The 21,358-nt window shown below is 40.0% G+C and overlaps 1 protein-coding gene across 5 annotated transcripts in view; it reads left to right on the top strand.

Annotated features, from left to right (window-relative positions):
* Positions 1-12,944: 12,944 nt before the first annotated feature.
* The window catches only part of LOC140713714 (ankyrin repeat and SAM domain-containing protein 6-like), a 49,334-nt gene continuing 40,920 nt past the window's right edge, over positions 12,945-21,358 (top strand). Inside the window, exons 1-2 of one of the 5 annotated variants that reach the window (XR_012095716.1) lie at positions 12,945-14,026; positions 18,998-19,042. Coding sequence is in view for 3 of the 5 variants with exons in the window: in XM_073024132.1 (XP_072880233.1) it covers positions 13,213-14,026; positions 18,998-19,042 (859 nt within the window). In the remaining 2 variants the exon portion in view is untranslated. The remainder of the gene's footprint in view (positions 14,027-18,997; positions 19,043-21,358) is intronic. The other 4 variants (XR_012095715.1, XM_073024132.1, XM_073024129.1 and 1 more) reach the window with 4 other exon arrangements.

The raw sequence follows: 21,358 nt of genomic DNA, 5'->3' as shown, positions 1-21,358 counted from the left end.
AAAATTATGAGGAGCAAAATTGTAAGTCAGAAATTATAAGATGGTCAGAACTTTTTTCCCCAAGACGGGAATTTAGAATTGGAATGCACAGGTTCAAGGTGCAAGGGAATACACTTAAAATATGAAATTATTTAAATTTATAAATTAAATATAAATCAATTTAATTTTTACAGATGGTGGTGAATATTTGATTGCACACTGATTAGTGAGATCAAGAAAGGTAAAAGCACCCAATCCATAATGTTATGAGTCCCCTTTAAAACCCAGGCCTCACACAAATCCAAACCATTCTCCACTATTGTTAATTAGGAATTGTGCAGCTAATTTGTGCATTTCAAATTTCTACAAGCAGTAACAAGGTAAAAGAACAGACTATCTGTATCACCTGGCAAATAATGATGGCTATCTCATGCAAGTCCAGAAACCTTCAGCAGATCACAAATCATCATATTTTAACTTTCATTACAAGACAAAGTGGAACATAACTAAAGTAACCTGACAATCCAAAAGAGGACAATCAACTTTCCAAGTCATCATGAAGACAAAATGTATAGAAAGGACAAGAAGTATGCATATGATGAGTTTGAGAAAAATATCTTGAAAGCTGTTTGACTACAAGTTTTTCCTTTGGGACCTAATTCTTACATAAAGCTCTAATGGCATGAGACAATCATCCATCTGTGGTTGTTTTCTAATGCTATAGCTATTAACATTTATTATTCTTCTCTCTTCACAATACCACTGCATTTCTCATGTCCAGCAAGAGATGAAAAAGAGGGTCAAATCTACTGCAGAGGATGTTAATAAAAATTTTCATAGCCTGCTATACTAAAGAAATACAGGTGTGTACTACAATTGCTCAATCCATGTCACTGAATGATAAAGACCTCCTAATTAAACAGAATAAAGGTTTTCACCTTTATCATGTGTGGAGTCATCATATTTAACATTGAAGCAAGGCAATAAACTGTGAGGTGTGTGGTTAACTCTAAACTGGCTCCAGCAAACTAGTTTCTCAAATACGTTACAAAGAACAAAATAAATATTGGAATAAAGCAGAATAAAATAATTTTAAACTAAAAGTTATTTCAAAAGTTATGGAATTTTTAATTATCTAAGAGAATGACATTGGCAAAATTAATCTTTTCATTGCCACAGAACAATCAACCAGTAGTTGTAGCTAAGCTCAGTCTAGCCCTCTAAACCTATTATGTTTTATAGCAAGCCACAACAATAACAAGGACTTTTTCAACAAGATTTTTTTCTTGTAAAATTGTCCACCTAATAATTGGATTTCATCCTTATTTGCTGTGCTGAATCAGTGCATTAACACCTGCTGGATTGTTCCCTCAGAAAGTTGAAATTTATCATTTTGAAAATGGTCAGGATGTCATTCTCCATTTGTTGGGTCAAAAGATAGCTTGCGCCAACCCTGGTGGCCGCTACTGCAGAAATTATAGCTACATTGTCATTCCCTCTGGAAGATGTGGCAGAGTCCAGGGCAGCAGTAGTAAAACACTGCCATATAACCATATAACAATTACAGCACAGAAACAGGCCAATAGAAATGAGGAAAATTATAGATAGGGGAACATGTATCATGAAAAAGAGAGTGGTCACACCATATCCTCTTTCTTTATTGTTTCCACTGAACTAATTCCATGAAATGAGTGATGCAGTACCCCTGCGAGGCATTTGCTCTTCAGTCTAAACAGATTATATACATATAAGTAGTGTGAACATTGTGAATATTTTGAATATACACTATGTATATAAAAGGGTGCGAGTGCTCTAATTCAATGTTCTTGCCTATTCGCACATTGAGAAACAGCACAAAATTACCAACAATAGCTTCTGGACTTTTATAATTAACTGTATATGTTCAAAAATGTCTATTCCTTTTATTAGGGTACTTACTGATTGCCTCATTGTTATAAAATCAAATTCTGGGTCAGAAGTGATTAAACCATTCTTCAACACATACTTGGTTGGGGAAAATGATGACAGTATTTCAGGAACAGCTTCTTCCCAGCTTACATTTTGGATATTATTAAGCCTGATTGTTCAGATGAAGAGCTGTAACTAATTCCTGATCAATTAGCCTTTCAACTTCATTTTATTGCTGAATAAGTGATAAATCAAGGGATCAAGACTTCATGCATACAGGCTGCTGTCGCAGATACATCAAATCAGCTACCATGATCACTATACCAAATAATACTAGATCTTCAGAACTAAACAGCCATTGCCAATAACCATGAAGTGGCTGGTATTGACACACATCAAAAACTCCATTCCTGCCCCACTGGACACTCACCAATTTGCTTACTGACAGAACCAAATTGACACATACCACAGCATTGGTCATGCACTTGGCTAACACAGAGAAAACAAGGACACATGTCAGAACGCTGTTTCTGGGTTTCAGTTCAGCATTCAAAACAATTCTCCCACAGACCTTGATGAACAAACACCTACTCCTTGGTCACCACTGTGCAACTGGGTGTTGAACATCCAAAACAACAATCCTTAGTCAGTTTGCACCATCCCTATCATCCTCCGCACGGATGCCCCCCCAGGGCTGTGTGCTGAGTCCATTGCTGTACATTCTGCTCACACATGACTAAATACCCGAGTAATCACATTGTCAAGTTTGTTAATGACATGACAGTGGTGGGGCTCATTACCAACAACAATAAAATGGCCTACAGAGAGGAGGTGGAAGAGCTCAATGCTTGGTGCCAGGCAAATAACCTCTTTCTCAATGTCAACAAGACAAAATAGATGGTTATTGATTTCAGGGCAATTCGCACCTCTCTCAACCCTCTTTTCATTGGCGGCACAGCAGTGGAAAGTGTGAGCAGTTTCAAACTCCTGAGAGTGCACATCTCGCAAGACCTCTCATGGTCCCAGAACACACACTATACAATCAAAAATGCTCACTAATGCCTCTACTCTTTGAGGAGACTGAAAATAGCAGGACTATGCATGTTTATACTCCCACTCTTCTACAGATGCACAATAGAGAGCATCCTAGTACACTGCATCACTGTGTAGTACGGAAACTGCATTGTAGTAGACACAAAGGTTCTACAACGGGTAGTCAAAACTTCCCATCGCATCACTGCTACCCACCATCAAGGACATACTGTACATACAGAAAGCTGCTAGAGAAAGACTAGAAATATCATGAAGGATCCCACCCACCCTGCTCGTGGATTGTTTGTCCCAGTCACATCATGGAGGAATCTGCATAGCATCCATGCCAGGGCAACCTGACTCAAAAGCAGTAACTTTCCCCAAGCAGTAAGGCTGATCAACACCTCCACTCACTAACCCACTTCCCCACCTCAAACCACCAGCAATACATTATCATTTCCTGTCAGTCACCTTACGTACAGATGCTCCTGTACCTAGCGTCAATTTATGTACATACAATCAACCCATGTTAATAAGCTATCTTATGTACTTATTTTTATTGTCTTCTTAATGTTATTGCATTTTTTTGTGCTGCGTTGGATCCAGAGTAACAATTATTTTGTATTTCTTTACACTTGTATGCTGGAAATGACATTAAACAATCTTTATTTCAGCACAACTGATAGCAGAACTATGCAACCTAAAAGCATCTGGCTCTGAATTTTGACCTCTATGGTCAAAATAAAGATACTTAAAGTATGTAAAGACTATCTTTTCCTGTCAATCCTGCCAATCATTATTTTCCAAATGACTGAGCTGATAGAATATTAAGAAACAACCAAGCTGTTTATGGACTCCATTCTTCACAATGCATATACATTATGTATATCTACATACAATTATGTGAAATAACATTGTATCAATATGTATCTACTTACATTAATGTATCTATATAGGTAGCCAATCAGAAAGCAGCACAGGTATCCAAATAAAAACTACTAAAAACACTCAGCAAGTCAGGACCATCTGTGGAAAGAGATAAAAGGAAAACGTCAGGTCAGGAAATCTTTACAACAGAAAAAGAGAAAAATGAGTTAATACTCAGGAGTAGATAAGATGTGGGAAGGACAGATAGAACAAAGAGAATATATTTGTTAAGGTGAGAACAATTGAGTTAATGACGGGCAGTTACAAGTACATTCTGCTTCTCAAACCATTATTATTGCCATACAAGATATTCACTTTGTTCCACCCCTCCCTCCTTTTCCTCTTTCAATAAAGGCTCCAGATCTAAGGCATTATGTTTCTCTTTCCATAATTGTTTGCAGCAGTTTTTAATTAATTCCCAGCCTTTGCAGCTTTTTCAATTTTTAGAATATTTTGCAGTCTTCTATAAATGGGTTTGAATTTTTAGATGGCTAGATTACTATCACTGAAACTTTAGAAACCTTCCTTGTTGGAAAGCAATCTCAGCTAACTAACCAGCCTTGTTACTGATCTATGTTCTGAGAAAGATCATGCACCTGAAATATTCACTATCGCCACAATAGGTCTTCAGCAGATGTTATTTCAGTAGCTCTCCGCACGGCCTTGGATCACCTGGACAATGCAAATACCTATGTCAGGATGCTGTTTATTGACTATAGCTCAACACTTAATACCATCAGTCCTACAGTCCTGATTGAAAAGCTACAGAACCTGGGTCTGCAACTGAATCCTCGACTTCCTAACCAGAAGACCACAGTCTGTGTGGATTGGAAATAACATCTCCATCTCACTGACAATCAACACTGGCTTGGCTTAGCTTAGCTTAGCTTAGCTCACCTCTCTGCTCTTTCAACACCCATAACTGTATGGCTAGGCAAAGCTCAAAGGCCATCTGTAAACTTGCTGGTGATGCAAGCATTGTTGGCAGAATTTCAGATGGTGACGAAAGGGCATGCAGGTGCGAGATATGCCAATTAGTTGAGCGCTGTCGCGGCAACAACTTTGCACTTAACGTCAGCAAGACCAAAGAGCTGATTGTGGATTTCAGGAAGGGTAAGACGAGGAAAGACAAACCAATCCTCATAGAGAGTTCAGAAGTGGAGAGTGTGAGCAATTTCAAGTTCCTGGGTGTTAATATCTCTGAGGACCAAAGGCTTCATGCAAAATATTGATGCAGTTATGAAGAAGGCAAGACAATGGCTATATTTTATTAGGAGTTTGAGGTGATTTGGTTTGTCAATTAAAACACTAAAACTTCTACAAATATACCATGAAGAGCATTCAGACTGGCTGTATCACTGTGTGGTATGGGGGAGGGGGGGGGGGCTACTGTACAAGATTGAAATAAGTTGCAGAAACTTGTAAAATTAATCAGCTCCATCATGGGTAATCAGCCTCTGTAGTATCCAAGACTTCTTCAAAGAGTGGTGCCTTAGAAAGGCTGTGTCCATCATGAGGAACCTTCACACCTGGGACATTCCCTCTTCTCATTGCTACCATCTGGAAGGAGGTACAGAAGCCTAAAGGCGATTCAGCAAGTTTCTTACCCTCTGCCATCCGATTTCTAAATGGACATTGAACCCATGAACACTACCTCACTACTTTTTTATTTTTGTTTATATTACTTATTTTAACTTAATTATTTAATAGATGTATGATATATACTTATTGTAATTCAGTTTTTTCTCTATATTATCATATTCTTTGTTGGTAAAGTTAACAAATTTCATGACATATGCTGGTGATATTAAACCTGATTCTAATGTTTTCCGCAATACAGATGCTGACTGACATTTTTAGTTTTTACTTCAGATTTCCAGCATCTGTAACTTATTTTTGATTTTTGCTTTTTCACTTATATTTAATATAGTTTGAGAAATTAAAATATCATCATTATTTTGGAGAATGGATTTTCAAGTGACCAGTCAATCCATTATGGCATTGACACTATATAGCTTCTAACTACTTTAAAGTCTGTCCCGAGCCATATAGGCTCATCAGGCCGGTGCTTATTTCCAGTTTCCGTGGCGTGAAGCGACTGAGAGTACGAGACTCTCCCCCGGATAGGACGCCAGTCTATCGCGAGGTTAACCCCCAGCATTTTTGCCGGTACCCATTTTCAGCTGGGTGGACTGGAGCAGTGTGTGGTTAAGTGCCTTGCTCAAGGACACACACGCTACCCTGGCTGGGGCTCGAACTCACAACCTTCAGATTGTTAGTCCAACACCTTAACCACTTGGCCACGTGCCACACTTCTAACTACTTAGAAGGGTGATTTTCTTTTCTTCAAGGTTGTTTTATGTATTTTAACAGTATGCTAATCAAAAGTTGTAAGAGCTGATTTTAACAGAAGGAAGTGCAGTTACCCATGTGAAATAAATTGATAAGGGACTTCACTTATGGTCCTACAACCTTCTAATAGCAAGTCATATGCAGCAATTCTTCAATTATATAAATATTTATTAATTCCCATTACTATCGCCATTACTCTTTGGGTGATTCACAAAGTAATTTTTCATTATAAGATGACATACCAAAATGCCAATAACATATTTCACCCATATTTCTGATTAATGAAATTTCACTGAACAGAACATTAGCATTGATTAGTGATACATCAACAAATTATTCAATTGATAATAACTGTAAATAAAGTTATATATAGGAATGAAATTCCAATGCCAAGTATATTCTGGTTAAACATGAATAAATTACATAAAGTTCTTAAAAAGGAAAACTGAAAAAATACGCTGAATCTCTCAAATTGTATGAACAAACTAAATGAGTTCTTGTTGGCTGTAATGAAGAACTCAATGGGCATCCTTTTTTTCTTTTTATTGTAGATCTTTCTGCTTAATTACATTGAATGCTACGTAAAGAACTACCACAGGCTGAATTGCATGTTTTAACCTAAGGACTGACATAGAACAGATTAATGATTTCAGAACGTCATGATAATTCAAAGCAATTCAAAAGAAATGAAACACCAAATAGTGTACAAGATGAGAATGTGGTTGTCAATTGAACAATAGGTCCTACTAATATAAGTAAATGGCCAAGTCATGTTTCAGATATAACAAAGCTGTAAAGATGCTTTGTGGAAAAAAACCCTATAATTTTAGCCTGAAATATCCTATCTTGCTGGTTTCCTGCTTTATAAAGATAGTTCAAAAATAATCTGTTCAATTTCTAGTTCAAATAACAAAGTATAAACGTATCAAATAGAATCATTAATTTTCTTTTGCAATTTCTATTCAACGTGCACAGGAAGGTTGAATCTTAAATGAAGAAAGAATATTCATGGAGTAGCACATTAACAGCAATTAGAAGTGCTTCAATTGATCATTTATAGAGAAACATCACACATAGGAATGCAACTCCAGCATTAAGTAAACTAAGGTAAACCTTGGTTCAAATCAGTTTAGTTTAAAATCAGAATTGTAATAGTTCTTAATTTAGAAAGTGACCACCACATTGTTTTCCATGATCCTGTCTTGGCACAGAAAGAATCCAAGTGACCTGGCATGCCTGGAGCATTTGCCACGGTATTTTCCATACTGAAATCAAAATAACTAACATACTGTTCTTTTGATAATGGTTCCTTGAACCGAGGTTATGAAGTTAACAACAGAATTATTTGTGTGTAATGAGATACACACAGCTTGTGAATATACTGATTATTCCTGGGAAATTATCTGCATCACTGTTGTGTGAGAATACAAAAATTTAGATTGTGGAAGGTCAATTTAGTGATACTATTGCGGAGGCCTAAATAGAAATTCTTGAGGAATCTCAGAGCTGACATTAATTGTAGCCTGTATACCAGGTTTACTACATGTAACTGTGAAAGTATGGTAAAACAGATCGCCATCAGTGGAAAATTCCTCTTGGATGACTGAAACTCAAGTGATAAAGCTGAATGCAAAATTGTGCGATTTGAGCAGGAACAACTTACAGTTCCAAAGATGTATTGGGGCGGGGTGTTCAACATCACAAGGCCATCATGTAATTGGCAAGAAATAATTTAATGATATTAAAAGCCAGCTAAATCACATGACCTTGTTCAGCTGGCTCTTTAAACACCAACTGTTTTCAAAATCTATTGATATTTTAAATAAATAATTATTAAAAATATAATAATATTGCAACTCTTATTTTTAAAATAATTAACTTACTAATTTATTGGTCTTTTTTAAAGGATTGACATTGAGAAGGACAACCTTTATTGCCCATCCCAGACTGCATTTGAACCGAGTAGCTTGATAAACCATTTCAGACAGCATGTGTGAATTAACTGCATTGGTTTATTTGAAAATCACATATAGGCAAGACTGCAAGTACGTGGAATTTCTTGCTCCTAAAGACATTTGAGGTGATTTCCTACAGCTACTACCCATGATTCTTTTTTTAAATTCCATATTATTAACTGAATTTTTATTTCCCAGCAATCGGGTGAGATTTTAACCTAGGTTTCCAAATTATTAATCCAGGCCTCCAGATACTAATTTCATAACACAACCACTGCCCCTTTGTACTAAAAACTGATGAAGACTGTCTCTGTGCTAAGTATTCAGACAGTTAGCCCAGTAAAATATCTGAGGAACTGCTTCAACTTTGTGTTCATTTGATTTCACCACTAAAATGCAGTCAGGGAGAAGTATTGAGAATAGTTTCAGGTCTTCAACATTCAGATGCTCCAAATTACTATCTGTTTGTTATTTGAGAACATTTCGGCAGGGATTTCCACAAAATTAGTCTGACGTATATGAATATGGCTCTTTACAAAGACATCTGTCTCCAACATCAGATGCAGGAGCTTGTTTGAAGTTATTGGTGAAAAAAACTAAGATGTACTTGCATCCATTTCTAACAGCGGCCTAATCTAAACTCAGTCCAAGAGATTTTCTTTTATTGATGAGGCAATAAATGAGGCAATCACTAAAATAATATGACAACTATTCATATGACACACGTTCATTTTTAGCTTTATTAAGCCATTAAAACCGCATCTCATCATTGTAGAAAGCAATCTGTTAGGTTTCAGTGAGTATTTGATAATTTTGCAGATAAGGCTTCAATTTGAAAATAGTTCAAGACTCTTCATGTTTACAGGAATTATTTCTTTGTATTTTACCACAAGGGAAATATACAAACCCCATTTCCAGAAAAGTTGGGATATTTTCCAAAATGCAATAAAAACAAAAGTCTGTGATATGTTAATTTACGTGAACCTTTATTTAACTGACAAAAGTACAAAGAAAAGATTTTCAATAGTTTTACGGACCAACTTAATTGTATTTTGTAAATATACACAAATTTAGAATTTGATGGCTGCAACACACTCAACAAAAGTTGGGACAGAGTTAAAATAAGATTGAAAAGTGCACAGAATATTCAAGTAACACCGGGTTGGAAGACTCCACATTAAGCAGGCTAATTGGTAGCAGGTGAGGTATCATGACTGGGTATAAAAGTAGCGTCCATCAAGGCTCAGTCTTTGCAAGCAAGGATGGGTCGTGGCTCACCCCTTTGTGCCAAAATTCGTGAGAGAATTGTTAGTCAGTTCAAAAGGAACATTTCCCAACGCAAGATTGCAGAGAATTTAGGTCTTTCAACATCTACAGTACATAATATTGTGAAAAGATTCAGAGAATTCAGAAACATCTCAGTGCGTAAAGGGCAAGGTTGGAAACCACTGTTGAATTCGCGTGATCTTCGAGCTCTCAGGCGGCACTGCCTAAGAAACCGTCATGCTACTGTGACAATTATAGCCACCTGGGCTAGGGAGTACTTCGGAAAACCATTGTCACTTAACACAGTCCGTCGCTGCATCCAGAAATGCAACTTGAAACTGTATTACGCAAAGAGGAAGCCATAAATCAACTCAATGCAGAAACGCTGGTGAGTTATCTGGGCCCGAGCTCATCTCAGATGGACCGAAAGACTGTGGAACCGTATGCTGTGGTCAGATGAGTCCACATTTCAGCTAGTTTTCGGAAAAAAACGAGTGTCGAGTTCTCCGTGCCAAAGATGAAAACGACCATCCTGATTGTTATCAGCGAAAGGTGCAAAAGCCAGCATCTGTGATGTTATGGGGGTGCATCAGTGCCCACGGCATGGGTGAGTTGCATGTATGTGAAGGTACCATTGACTCTGAGGCGTATATTAGGATTTTAGTGAGACATATGTTGCCATCAAGGCGACGTCTCTTCCCGGGACGTCCATGCTTATTTCAGCAGGACAATGCCGGACCACATTCTGCACGGGCTACAACAGCGTGGCTTTGTAGACACAGAGTGCGTGTGCTTGACTGGCCTGCTGCCAGTCCAGATCTATCTCCTATTGAAAATGTATGGCGCATCATGAAGAGGAGAATCAGACAACGGAGACCACAGACTGTTCAGCAGCTGAAGTCTTATATCAAGCAAGAATGGACAAAATTTCCAATTGCAAATCTACTACAATTAGTATCCTCAGTTCCAAAACGATTAAAAAGTGTTATTAAAAGGAAAGGTGATGAAACACAATGGTAAACATGCCTCTATCCCAACTTTTGTTGAGTGTGTTGCAGCCATCAAATTCTAAATTTGTGTATATTTACAAAATACAATTACGGTAAGTTGGTCAGCAAAACTATTGAAAGTCTTTTCTTTGTACTTTTGTCAGTTAAATAAAGGTTCACGTGAATTAACATATCACAGATTTTTGTTTTGATTGCATTTTGGAAAATATCCCAACTTTTCTGGAAATGGGGTTTGTATATTTTTCTAATACAATCACCAAGAATTTTCTATATATCCCTATATGTCAAAAAAAGGAGTCAACAGAACCAATAAACAAAAACTTGGTCAGAGTTGGCTGGCTTCTTTCTTATCCCTTCTTAGTCTGCCTCCCCTCTTAACCCTTCTTTTCTCCTCACCTATCACCTCCTCCTCCCCCTTCACCCATGGTCTACTCTCCTTTCGAAATGATTCCTCCTTCTTAAGCCATTTATTTTTTCCACCTATCCCCTCCCTCCCCCCACCCACCTACCTGCATCTCGCCCATCATTTTCCCACTTGTACTTCTTCCCCACCTAATGGCCTGAAAATGTTAACTGATATTAATTTCCATAGAGGTTGTCTGACCAGTTGAGAATCTCCAGCATTTTGTGCATGTTACTCTGGATTTTCAGCATCTAGATTCTCGTGTTTGTTATTCCATGTGGACTTGGTGACTGGAGCTTTGAGTGATACCAGGTCAACTTCAATAGTACAGTGCCTCACAGCTCCGTTGACCTGACTTCAATCCAGACCAGAGGGGATGACTTCACTCACCCAACACTGATCTATTTGCACAACTATGGACTCACTTTCAAAGGCTCTTCATCTCATGTTCTCTATTTATTTATTATTTTATTTTTGTATTTGCAGTTTGTTATCTTTTGCAGATCGGTTATTTGCTCATACTGTGTGCACTCTTTCACTGACTGTATTTTTTTATTTATTGAGATACAATGCAGAATAGGCACTATCTGCCCTTCGAGCCGTGCTGCCCAGCAACCCCCTATTTAACCCTAGCCCAACAATTTACAATGACCAATTAACCTACCAACCAGTACGCCTTTGGACTGTGAGAGGAAACTGGAGCACCCAGAGGAAACCCATGCAGACATGCTCCTTACAAGCAGTGGTGGGAATTCAACCTGGCTCACCGGTACTATTTTAAAGCATCTGTAATAGGCTGCCCTATTATGTTTTGATGTACCGACTGTGATTGGCAATGAATCTCTGGGTAGTATATGGTGATATATGTACCTGGATAATAAATTTACTTTGGCCCTGATTACTGTCTGCATAGAGTTTGCATATTTTCCAGTGACTGGATTCCTTCTGTGTACTATGATTTCCTCCCACATCTCAATTACTCGCAGGTTGTAATAGACGTCTCTAAATTTACTCGAGCATGTAGGTGATTATTAAAGTTTGGTGGTAGTTGATCAGATTGAGGAGAAAGAAATTTGATTAGTACAGGATTAATGTAAATGGCCGCTCGATGGTTGGCACTAACAGTAGGCCAAACAACCGGTTTCTATGTTATATGATTCTAAGCTAAGTATTACCATATCTTCTATTCCCTTTTATCCAACATCTAAAATCTAGGCATCTAAATTAAAAGACCCATTTCATAGCTCAATTATGGTTCTGCCTTTTTAAGATTGGTTTTAACCTGTAATTCTATCTATCTTTTGGCTAGCCTTGAATTTGTGAGATTCTTGTCTCTCTTTACACAAAACTTCCCTTGCACATCAACTACATAATACAATCAAACACAATGTACTTAGCTTCAACTTCCTATATTTTAAACAATGTCTTTGTCATCTAAAAAGCATGATTCCTTGTTGGGAAAACTGCTTTCTTTATATATCCGAATTTTAGGCTTACCTTGTGCTACTGCACACTACTTAAACGTTCTATGCACATACAAATAATTCCAGTGCGTATGGTAGTTTCATGACCGTTTAGTGTTGAACTGGCAAGACGAACTTTTCCCAATTCTGACCAAACGTTACAACCCTGACAGGTTAACACTTATTTTTCTCTCTACACAAATACTGTCTGATCTGCAGAGAACTTCTAGTATTTGCTTTATTTTTATCTACAGTATTCTGTACTGTTGAGTTGAGCTTAAAACTATTCTGAACGGTTGTGCTTATCCTAACCTTTGGAAGGCCGAGTCTACTCGGACTGACATCTGTAGAAAAGACCCGCTGTGCTGAACATTTGGTCTAAGGCTGTGATTGACAGGAAAATTACGCATTGTCTCCGAAATCCCATGATGACGCATGATCCACCGTCAATAAACCAGCTGCGGCTCTGATGAATGTCTGTTCTGAATCACATAGGAACCCGCCCCGTCTCTGCGCTGATTGGCTGGTCTTCGAGACCCAGACTCTGTTTGTAAATAGTTGCCGGGTACCAAAGCCCCGCCTCCTTTCAGGCCGAAGGAGTGAGGGAGAGGCGGTAGGGAGTGGATTGGTCATGTGCCCTGCCAATCATAAGAATTCCGTGAATTTTTTTGTAAACCTCCCCCCTCCCCACTATTGTCCGTGACGCGCGATGGTCCAGCCCGGGACCGAGCAAATTCAAAGTCATGCGGTCAGTGTAGAACCAAAGGAAGATTTGGCTGTGGGTACTGGTTTCCTGCACACTCTCCAAAAAGATACACCATCAGCCAAGCGATGTCATTGCTGCTCAGCTCGGCGCTGAGGAGCGGCCGGCCTGCAGCTGCGAGGAGTTGGCTCCTGTTGCCGTCTCGCCGTTAGGAATGGAGAGCGGGATTCCGCCGACCTTCCAGCTGCTGTTCCGCGCGTGCGAAGAAGGAAACTTCGAGAACGCCCGGCGGTTGCTCGAGCCAGCCGAGGAGGAGAGAGCGGAGGCGGGCGAGGAGCCGGATCTCAGGGCTCCGCAGGTGCCGGTGGACTGCACAGATGACGACGGCAACTCGGCCCTACAGTTCGCGGCCGGCAACGGCCACGAGCATCTGGTGCGGTTCCTGCTCATGAAGGGGGCCTCGGTGGACAGCCGCAACCGCTACGGCTGGACGCCTCTCATGCAGGCGGCCCGCTTCGGCCACCTGAACGTGGCCAATGTGCTGCTGGAGAACGGCGCGGACGCCAATGCGGCCAATAAGCTGGGCGCCAGCGTGCTAACGGCCGCGGCGCGGGGAGGCCACGTCGGACTGGCGCGCGCCCTGCTCGAAAGCGGCGCCCGCGTGGACGTCGGCGGTGACGTCAGCGTCGGGCCTCCGAGCTGGGTGGAGGAACGGACGGTCGGCCGGACGACAGAGGACCTGACCGCCCTGATGGTGGCGGCGCAGCACGGCCACGACGCCGCGGTCCGCGTACTACTGGAGTGGGGCTCCGTGGCGGGGCAAACGGGCCACACCAGCGGCTGGAGTGCTCTCATGCTGGCGGCGCTCAATGGTCAGCTGGGCGTGGCCCAGCAGCTGATCGAGAGGGGGGCGGACCCCAATCAAACCAACGCGGGAGGCGTAACTGCGTTTGAAATCGCCTGCGCTGCTAAACAGAGGGAGATGAGGAATTACCTCGATTCTAAGACCAGTAACAGACCCAAGTCAGGTGGGCCCTCACGTTTATACTTATTGTCACCGAACAATTGATACTAGAGCGCACAGTGATATTTGTTTCTGCGCTTCGCGCTCCCTGAAGTACAAATCGAAGTATAATAAAAATTTAAATTATAAATCATAATTAGAAAAGGGAAAGTAAGATAGTGCAAGTCAGGTCCAGATATTTGGAAGGTACGGCCCAGATCCGGGTCAGGATCCGTTCAGCAGTCTTTTTTTTAAATTAGTTTTTCAAAACATTTTACAAAATTAAAAACCCCAAATCCCAATGAGGAGCATTAATACAGAGCAAGGTTAAGCATACAATAACAATATGCTACAGAGGAAAAGAATTTAACAAAAAAGCACCTAAATTAAAGACAAGTGAGCTTAGTGTCCTCCCCAAACCCCACAACACAAGAAAAAACAACAATTCCAGACCAACCACCACACAATATAGAGAGTATAAGTCCGGACAGTCAAACTCCCAGACTGTGAATACACTTAGCAACAGAGGATAATAATGCCTACTACCAGAAAAAAAAGGGAGCTGAAAGCAAGGGACCGAAAAGAAAAAAAAACCCTAGTCAAGAGGAAGGTTATGAAAGTACTCGATAAAAGGCCCCCAGATCTTATGGAACTTTAAATCCGAATTGAGAACTGAATAATGAATTTTTTCGAGGTCCAAGCAGGCCATAATGTCGTTAAGCCATTGCGCATGAGTGGGCGGGGCAACATCTCTCCATCTAAGGAGGATCAAGCGTCTCGCTAGGAGAGAGGCAAAGGATAGTATTCGGCATTTGGTCAGACCCAGACATAAATCTGTCTCGCCCCAAAAACCGAACAGAGCAATTAAGGGGTTAGGTTCTAGGTGCTGATTCAGAATACCCGATAGTGTAGTGAAGACATCTTTCCAGAATTTCTCCAAGCTAGGACAGAACCAGTACATATGGATGAGAGAGGCCACGCCCCTCTTGCATTTATCGCAGAGCGGACTAATGCCAGGGTAGAATCGAGATAGTTTAGATTTAGACATATGGGCTCTATGAACAATCTTAAACTGTAAGAGACAATGGCGAGCACAAAGAGAGGTTGAGTTAACCGATTTGAGAACTGAGTCCCAGCTCTCCTCGGATAAGGAGATATTTAGATCCTGCTCCCAGGCCATTTTAATTTTATCCACAGGGGCCCGTCGTAAGGCTGCTAGTTTATCTTGGATAATTGAAATTAAACCTTTACCTAGTGGATTAATGGAGAGAAATAGGTCCATAGCATTTTTCGCAGGCATTTCAGGAAAGTTAGGAATTAAAGGAGCAGTAAAGTGCCGGATTTGGAGATATCTGAAAAAGTGAGCGTTAGGCAGGTTGAACTTAACAGAGAGCTGTTGAAAAGAAGCGAAGCGGTTATCAATGAAGAGATCTTCAAAATGTCTAATGCCCTTCCTGTACCAAACATGGAATGCTGAATCGAACGTGGTAGGTAAAAAAAGGTGATTATGTGCGACAGGGCTACAGCAGTCTTATCACAGTTGGAAAGAAGCTGTTCCCAGATCTGGCCGTACGAATCTTCAAGCTCCTGAACCTTCTCCCGGAGGGAAGAGGGACAAAAAGTGTGTTGGCTGGGTGGGTCGTGTCCTTGATTGTCCCAGCAGCACTGCTCCGACAGCGTGCGGTGTAAAGTGAGTCCAAGGATGGAAGATTGGTTTGTGTGATGTGTTGGGCTATGTTCACGATCTGCTGCAGCTTCTACCGATCTTGGACAGAACAATTCCCATACCAGGTTGTGATGCACCCTAGAAGAATGCTTTCTACGGTGCACCTATAAAAATTAGTGAGGGTTTTAGGGGACAGGCCAAATTTCTTCAGCTTTCTCAAGAAGTAAAGGCGCTGGTGGGCCTTCTTGGCAGTGGACTCTGCTTGGTTAGACCAAGTCAGGTTATTTGTGATATTCACCCCGAGGAACTTAAAGCTTTTGACCTGTTCCACCTGCGCACCACCGATGTAGATGGGGTTGTGCGGTCCGTTACTCCTTCTGAAGTCAATAGCCAATGCTGGGATGATGCATTGCGTTAATCGTAACAGTTCAATGGTATATCTTCTCTGCTGGCCCACGTTTTTAGACCCTACCCCATGCGCTGTATTGTCATTGTAAGTCAAACACAAAGCATCACTGACCCGTGAATTCGCACACCCACATTGTAAAATATCCCATGCTACCAATTTGAAGATTGAGTCACTGCCTCATTGTTGATTCCAAATTGCTTAAAACACATAACCTCTGTGAGTGGAATTATTTTTTGTGCAATCATATTGTAATTTGACTTGTATTTTCTGTGCAGAATAGGATTACATAAAAACTTGATATTTGGGTCTAAGGGTAGTCTATTGGTTCTCCAATAGCAACATTAGGTGGTGAAACTATCCGGTCGAACACATTCTATGAATAGGGTTGGGTGGGTGGTGGTGGGGAGGAACTGTTGACATTATGGGTCGAAAACCTGCATCAGAACCGAAAAACTCAACAACTTCTTACCCCCTCGGATGCTGCCTGACCTATTGAGTTCCTCCAGCAGATTGTTCATTGCCCCAGATTTCAGCATCTGCAGTGTGTTGTGTGTCCATTCATTCTTCAAGCCTGTTCTGCTAGTTGATGAAAATTGTGGCCCATCTCCTAGCTCCTAGTTCCTGCAGTGTCCCATATTCCATTATTCTGTTTAATATGTTGATGGTAATTATCTCCCTGTTTTGAATGCATCCCAACAGCTCTCTGGGAAGAGAATCATAATTTCTCTGAGTGAAGACATTTCTCTGCTATACTTGACTAGACAGCGTTTTTTCCCCCCGCATGGTCAAAATATCTGACACTAGAATACATATATATAAGGTGAGGGGATGTTTAAAGTTGGCGTATCACTGGCATATGTGAAATATTTTAACTTTCTAACAAGGTAAGTATAGCAAAAAATACTGAATTACAGGAAGTACACAACAGTATGTTTATTAAATAGTTAAATCAAGATAAGTAGTGTAATATCGAAATTAAGCTGAGTGTGTGCCTTCAGTTTTCTGTACCTCCTTCTTGATGGTAACATTGAGAAGAGGGCATGTCCTGGGTGGTGGGGATTCTTGATGATGGAAGCAGCTTTTCTGAGGCACCGCTCCTTGAAGATGTCCTGGATACTCTTGATGAAATATAGTCGCTGTCCTGACTTCCTTATAGCTGCATCAATATGTTGGAACCATTTTAGATCCTCAGAGATATTGATAGCCTGGAAATTGAAATTGCTCATTCTCTCCTCTTCTGGTCCCTCTATGAGGATTAATTTGTGTTTCCTTGTCTTGTGCTTTCTGAAGTCCACAATCAGCTCTTTGTACTTACTGATGTTGAGTGCAAGGTTGTTGCTGCAACACCACTCAATCAGCTGTATATCTCACTCCTGGATGCCCTCTTGTCACCATCTGAGATTCTGCCAACAATCATCAACAAATTTATAGAAGCATTTGAGCTGTGTCTAGCCACACAGTCATGGGTATAGAGACAGTAGAGCAGTGGACTAAGCATACATCCCTGAGGTGCACCATTGTTGATTGTCAGTGAAGTGGTGATGTTATTATCAATCCACACAGACTGTGGCCTTCCGGTTAGGAAGTCGAGGATCCATTTGCAGAGGGATGTATAGAGATCCAGGTTCTGGAGCTTTTCCATCAGGACTGTAGGAACGATGATGTAAAATGCTGAGCTGGTCAGTGAACAGCACCCTCACATAGGTATTTGTATTGTCCAGATGATCCAAGTACACATGGAGAGCCATTGAGATAATTGTCCTTTTGAAGCTGGTGGGTACTTCTGGCCATAGCAGTGAGATGTTGAAAATGTCTTTGAATACCCCCACCAGTTGGTTGGCACAAATTTTCCTAGCCTTGTCAGGTACTCCATTGAGGGCTGCTGCCTTGCAAGTGTTCACCCTCCTGAAAGACAGCCTGAGGTTGGCCTCTGAGGCAGGGATCACAGGGTCACCAGGTGCAGTAGGGATCCTTACAGCAGTAGTTTTAATCTCCCTTTTGAAGTGAGCATAAAAGGGTGTTGAACTCATCTGGTAGTGAAGCATCAATGCCATTCATGATGTTGTGTTTTGCTTTGTAGGAAGTAATGGCCTGCAAACCCTGCCAGAGTTGCCATGCATCCGATGTCTCCTTCCGCCTCGCTCAGAATTGTTTCTTAGCTCTTGAAATAGCCCTCTGCAGACTGTTCTTTTTAGACGAACCTGGTTGCCGGACTTAAATGGCACAGATCTAGCCCTCAGCAGACTATGAACCACCTGGTTTACCACAGCTGTTGCTTTGGGAATGTACATTAAGTTTTCGAAGGCACACACTCATCTACACAGGTTTTAATAAAGTCAGTGACAATTGCAGTATATTCGTCCAGACTTGAGGATGGATTCCTGAATACAGTACAGTCCGCTGATTCAAAGCAGTCTTGTAAGCACCTCTGCGCCTTCCTTTTTCATACCTTCTTGGTCCTCAGTACTGGTGCTTTAGTCTTCAGTCTCTGCGAGTAGAAGTACAGCCAAGTGACTAGACTTTACAAAGTGGTGTGGAACAGTAGTGCAAGTGTTCTTGATGGTGGTGTAATAGTGGTCCAGTGTGTTGTTTCCTTTGGTATTACAAGTGATTTGTTGATATTAATTATTTAGTGACTTTTTCAAGTAGGCCTTGTTAAAATCTCCCAAAATAATGGAGAAGGCATCAGTATGTGCTGTCTCATGCCTGTTTATTACATTGCTCAGGTCTTCTGGAGCCTGCTTGACATTGGCCTGAGATGGCATATACACCACTACCAAAATGATATTGGAATCTCCCGTGGCAGGTAAAATGGCCACAGAGAGCGAGTGCCAAATCTTCCCTCATGAAGATTTGTTCACCAATCTTAATTCTGATTTTAAGATAATGGATATTAATAATATTTCTGTTTTATTTTTCAGATGAACAGAAAAGGAGACCTGATATATTCCATGCACTGAAAATGGGTGAGAGTTGCATTGCAATTTATTTTGCATTGCTTAGAAAGAAACAATGACTATTTAAGTTAACAATATTGTTAATGGAAGAAAACTATTACCATTAGTTTTGAATATCCTTTCCAGGCTCAACTATTCCAAGTGGGAAGACAATAGCCATAACTTTTTGAACCTTGCCATTAACTTCTGCATATTTGAAGCTGTGCCCATCATTTCGTGGACACCCAAGTTTCATTTCCCCATTAGCGCTATGGTTATTAAAGTACCTCTGTTTCACTTATGATTCAGTTTTATAGTTCTTTGCATTTTCAAATCTCTCCGTGACCTTACAGATTTCCCCTCTAATTTTTGCAAATCTCTTCTGACTTTTTCAGCAACCTCCTGCTTCAGCTTATTCTTACTATTGGCTTGTCTACCTTTGCAAGTCTGACTGAAGTATGGTATTTCAAAAAGAGGGGGAGAAATAGTACAGTGAATAATTAGGTGGAATGCATTTTGTGAAGTTGGTGAAGCAATTTTATGTAATATATTGTTGATTTACTTTAAAGCTATTTGGAACAAACAGAGTTCCAAGTTTGAAATTAGCTATTCATTATGTTATTTCCTTATCAGATAAAAATTCAAACTGTTCGTTTTTTTGTGAATCCCTTGAAACTTACTTACCCATCATCCATCTATAATAGCCTAGATTAAGGATCAGGTAACCCATGCACTAAACATTCTATTCATTTAAGAAAAATTCCACAAAATCACACCACTATACAGTAGATCCCAATTAATCGGGTCACATTGGGACCAGTACATTTTGGCCCAATTAAGCAGCTGCCTCAATTAGTTGAAGTTCTTGGAAATAGTTTAGGTGTTTTTTAAAAAAAGGCAGACAACTATTTAGCTGAGTAACAAATTATGTATTCAAATGAAGTATAGATTAAATTAGAACACTACAAATGCTAGAGTACTATAAAACTATATTAGTTAATAGTTATCAATGGAGGAGTTCATCCATTGTATGCTGCAGCGTTCTTTTGGTTGACTGTAAATGAACAAAATCAGTGCAGCTACCTTGTACAGATAATGGACTACCTTCATTGCCTTCCTGCATGAAGTTGTGTCATAATAAAACAGTAACTTCCCCGGCATCCTGTGTAATCACTAGCTCAAGTTCAGATGTGTCATTTTCATTACTTTCATACAATGCTTTTGACAATTTCTTCTTCCAAATATCCATTTTCATTGTGACATTCCAGATGATGGTTGGTGCCTTCAAAGGAACTCGTAGTTCCTAACCTGTTGAAGTAGTGAAATCTTACATTTCACTTCCAGTCGTCGTTGGTATCTCTAAACCTGAATGTTTGAAACTGCAGTGAACAAAACAGTTCTGAGTTGTCTTTCTGTTTATTTCTCTCTAATTATCAGTAATGAACTGTATTGCATGTTTTTTTAAAAGTTAACCCTTGCAGTCAAGCTAATGAGTGGTGTTGGGTGGATGGGTTTTAATTTGGTCCATCCAGCAATTTTTTTTTTTAAAGTGTCATCTTTTTGTGGCAAGTGTCTGAAAATTTTTGAAGTCAAAATTTTAAAAAATGGTCAGCTATCACTGCATTTTGAATTGGTGTCCATCAGCCCAAATAGATAACCTAACACAAGTACACACAACTGGTGTTATTTAAGAACTTCACTTTAAGCATGGTGTGTTGATGGCCCCAAGTGTACACAACTGATGCTATTTAGAAACTGTTTGGCAATGGTCTCCTGTCCCAATTAAGCAGCACAATGTCCCAAATAAACAAAAGGAATTCCTGTGATTTTTTAAAATTAGTTTTTGTTCTTTAAGAGATGTCCCAATAAACAACTGCTCCAATGGCCTAATTAACCAAAATCCTCTGTATTACTTCAACCTGCTCCAGCCTTATAGGTCTTAACCTGCTCCACACATTCTCCATTAATGATCACTGGCTCCATATGAGGCCTAGATCTCCTAAAGTCCACCACCATCTCCTTGGTCTTGGTGATATTGAGATATCATATTTTTTACTGAGTTAAGTATTGTATGTAATTAGTTTTGCTACAACAAGTGTATGGGACATTGGAAAAAAGTTGAATTTCCCCATGGGGATGAATAAAGTATCTATCTATCTATCTATCTGTTTTATTGTCCCACTAACCTTTTCGTTTTTATCACAGCAGTTAAAAATGATGTTATGTGTTCTGTAAATCTTAATTCTTTTAATACTTGACACTTGTCTTTTTTCAACCAAACTGATCACTTCCATCTATCAAGCACTGTCTCTAATTTGCCATTCTTAAATGTTCCTTCTTACAGTC

This window comes from Hemitrygon akajei, chromosome 20 (assembly GCF_048418815.1).
Source record: "Hemitrygon akajei chromosome 20, sHemAka1.3, whole genome shotgun sequence".
NCBI lineage: Eukaryota > Metazoa > Chordata > Chondrichthyes > Myliobatiformes > Dasyatidae > Hemitrygon > Hemitrygon akajei.
This window is presented reverse-complemented; position numbering and strand designations above follow the sequence as displayed.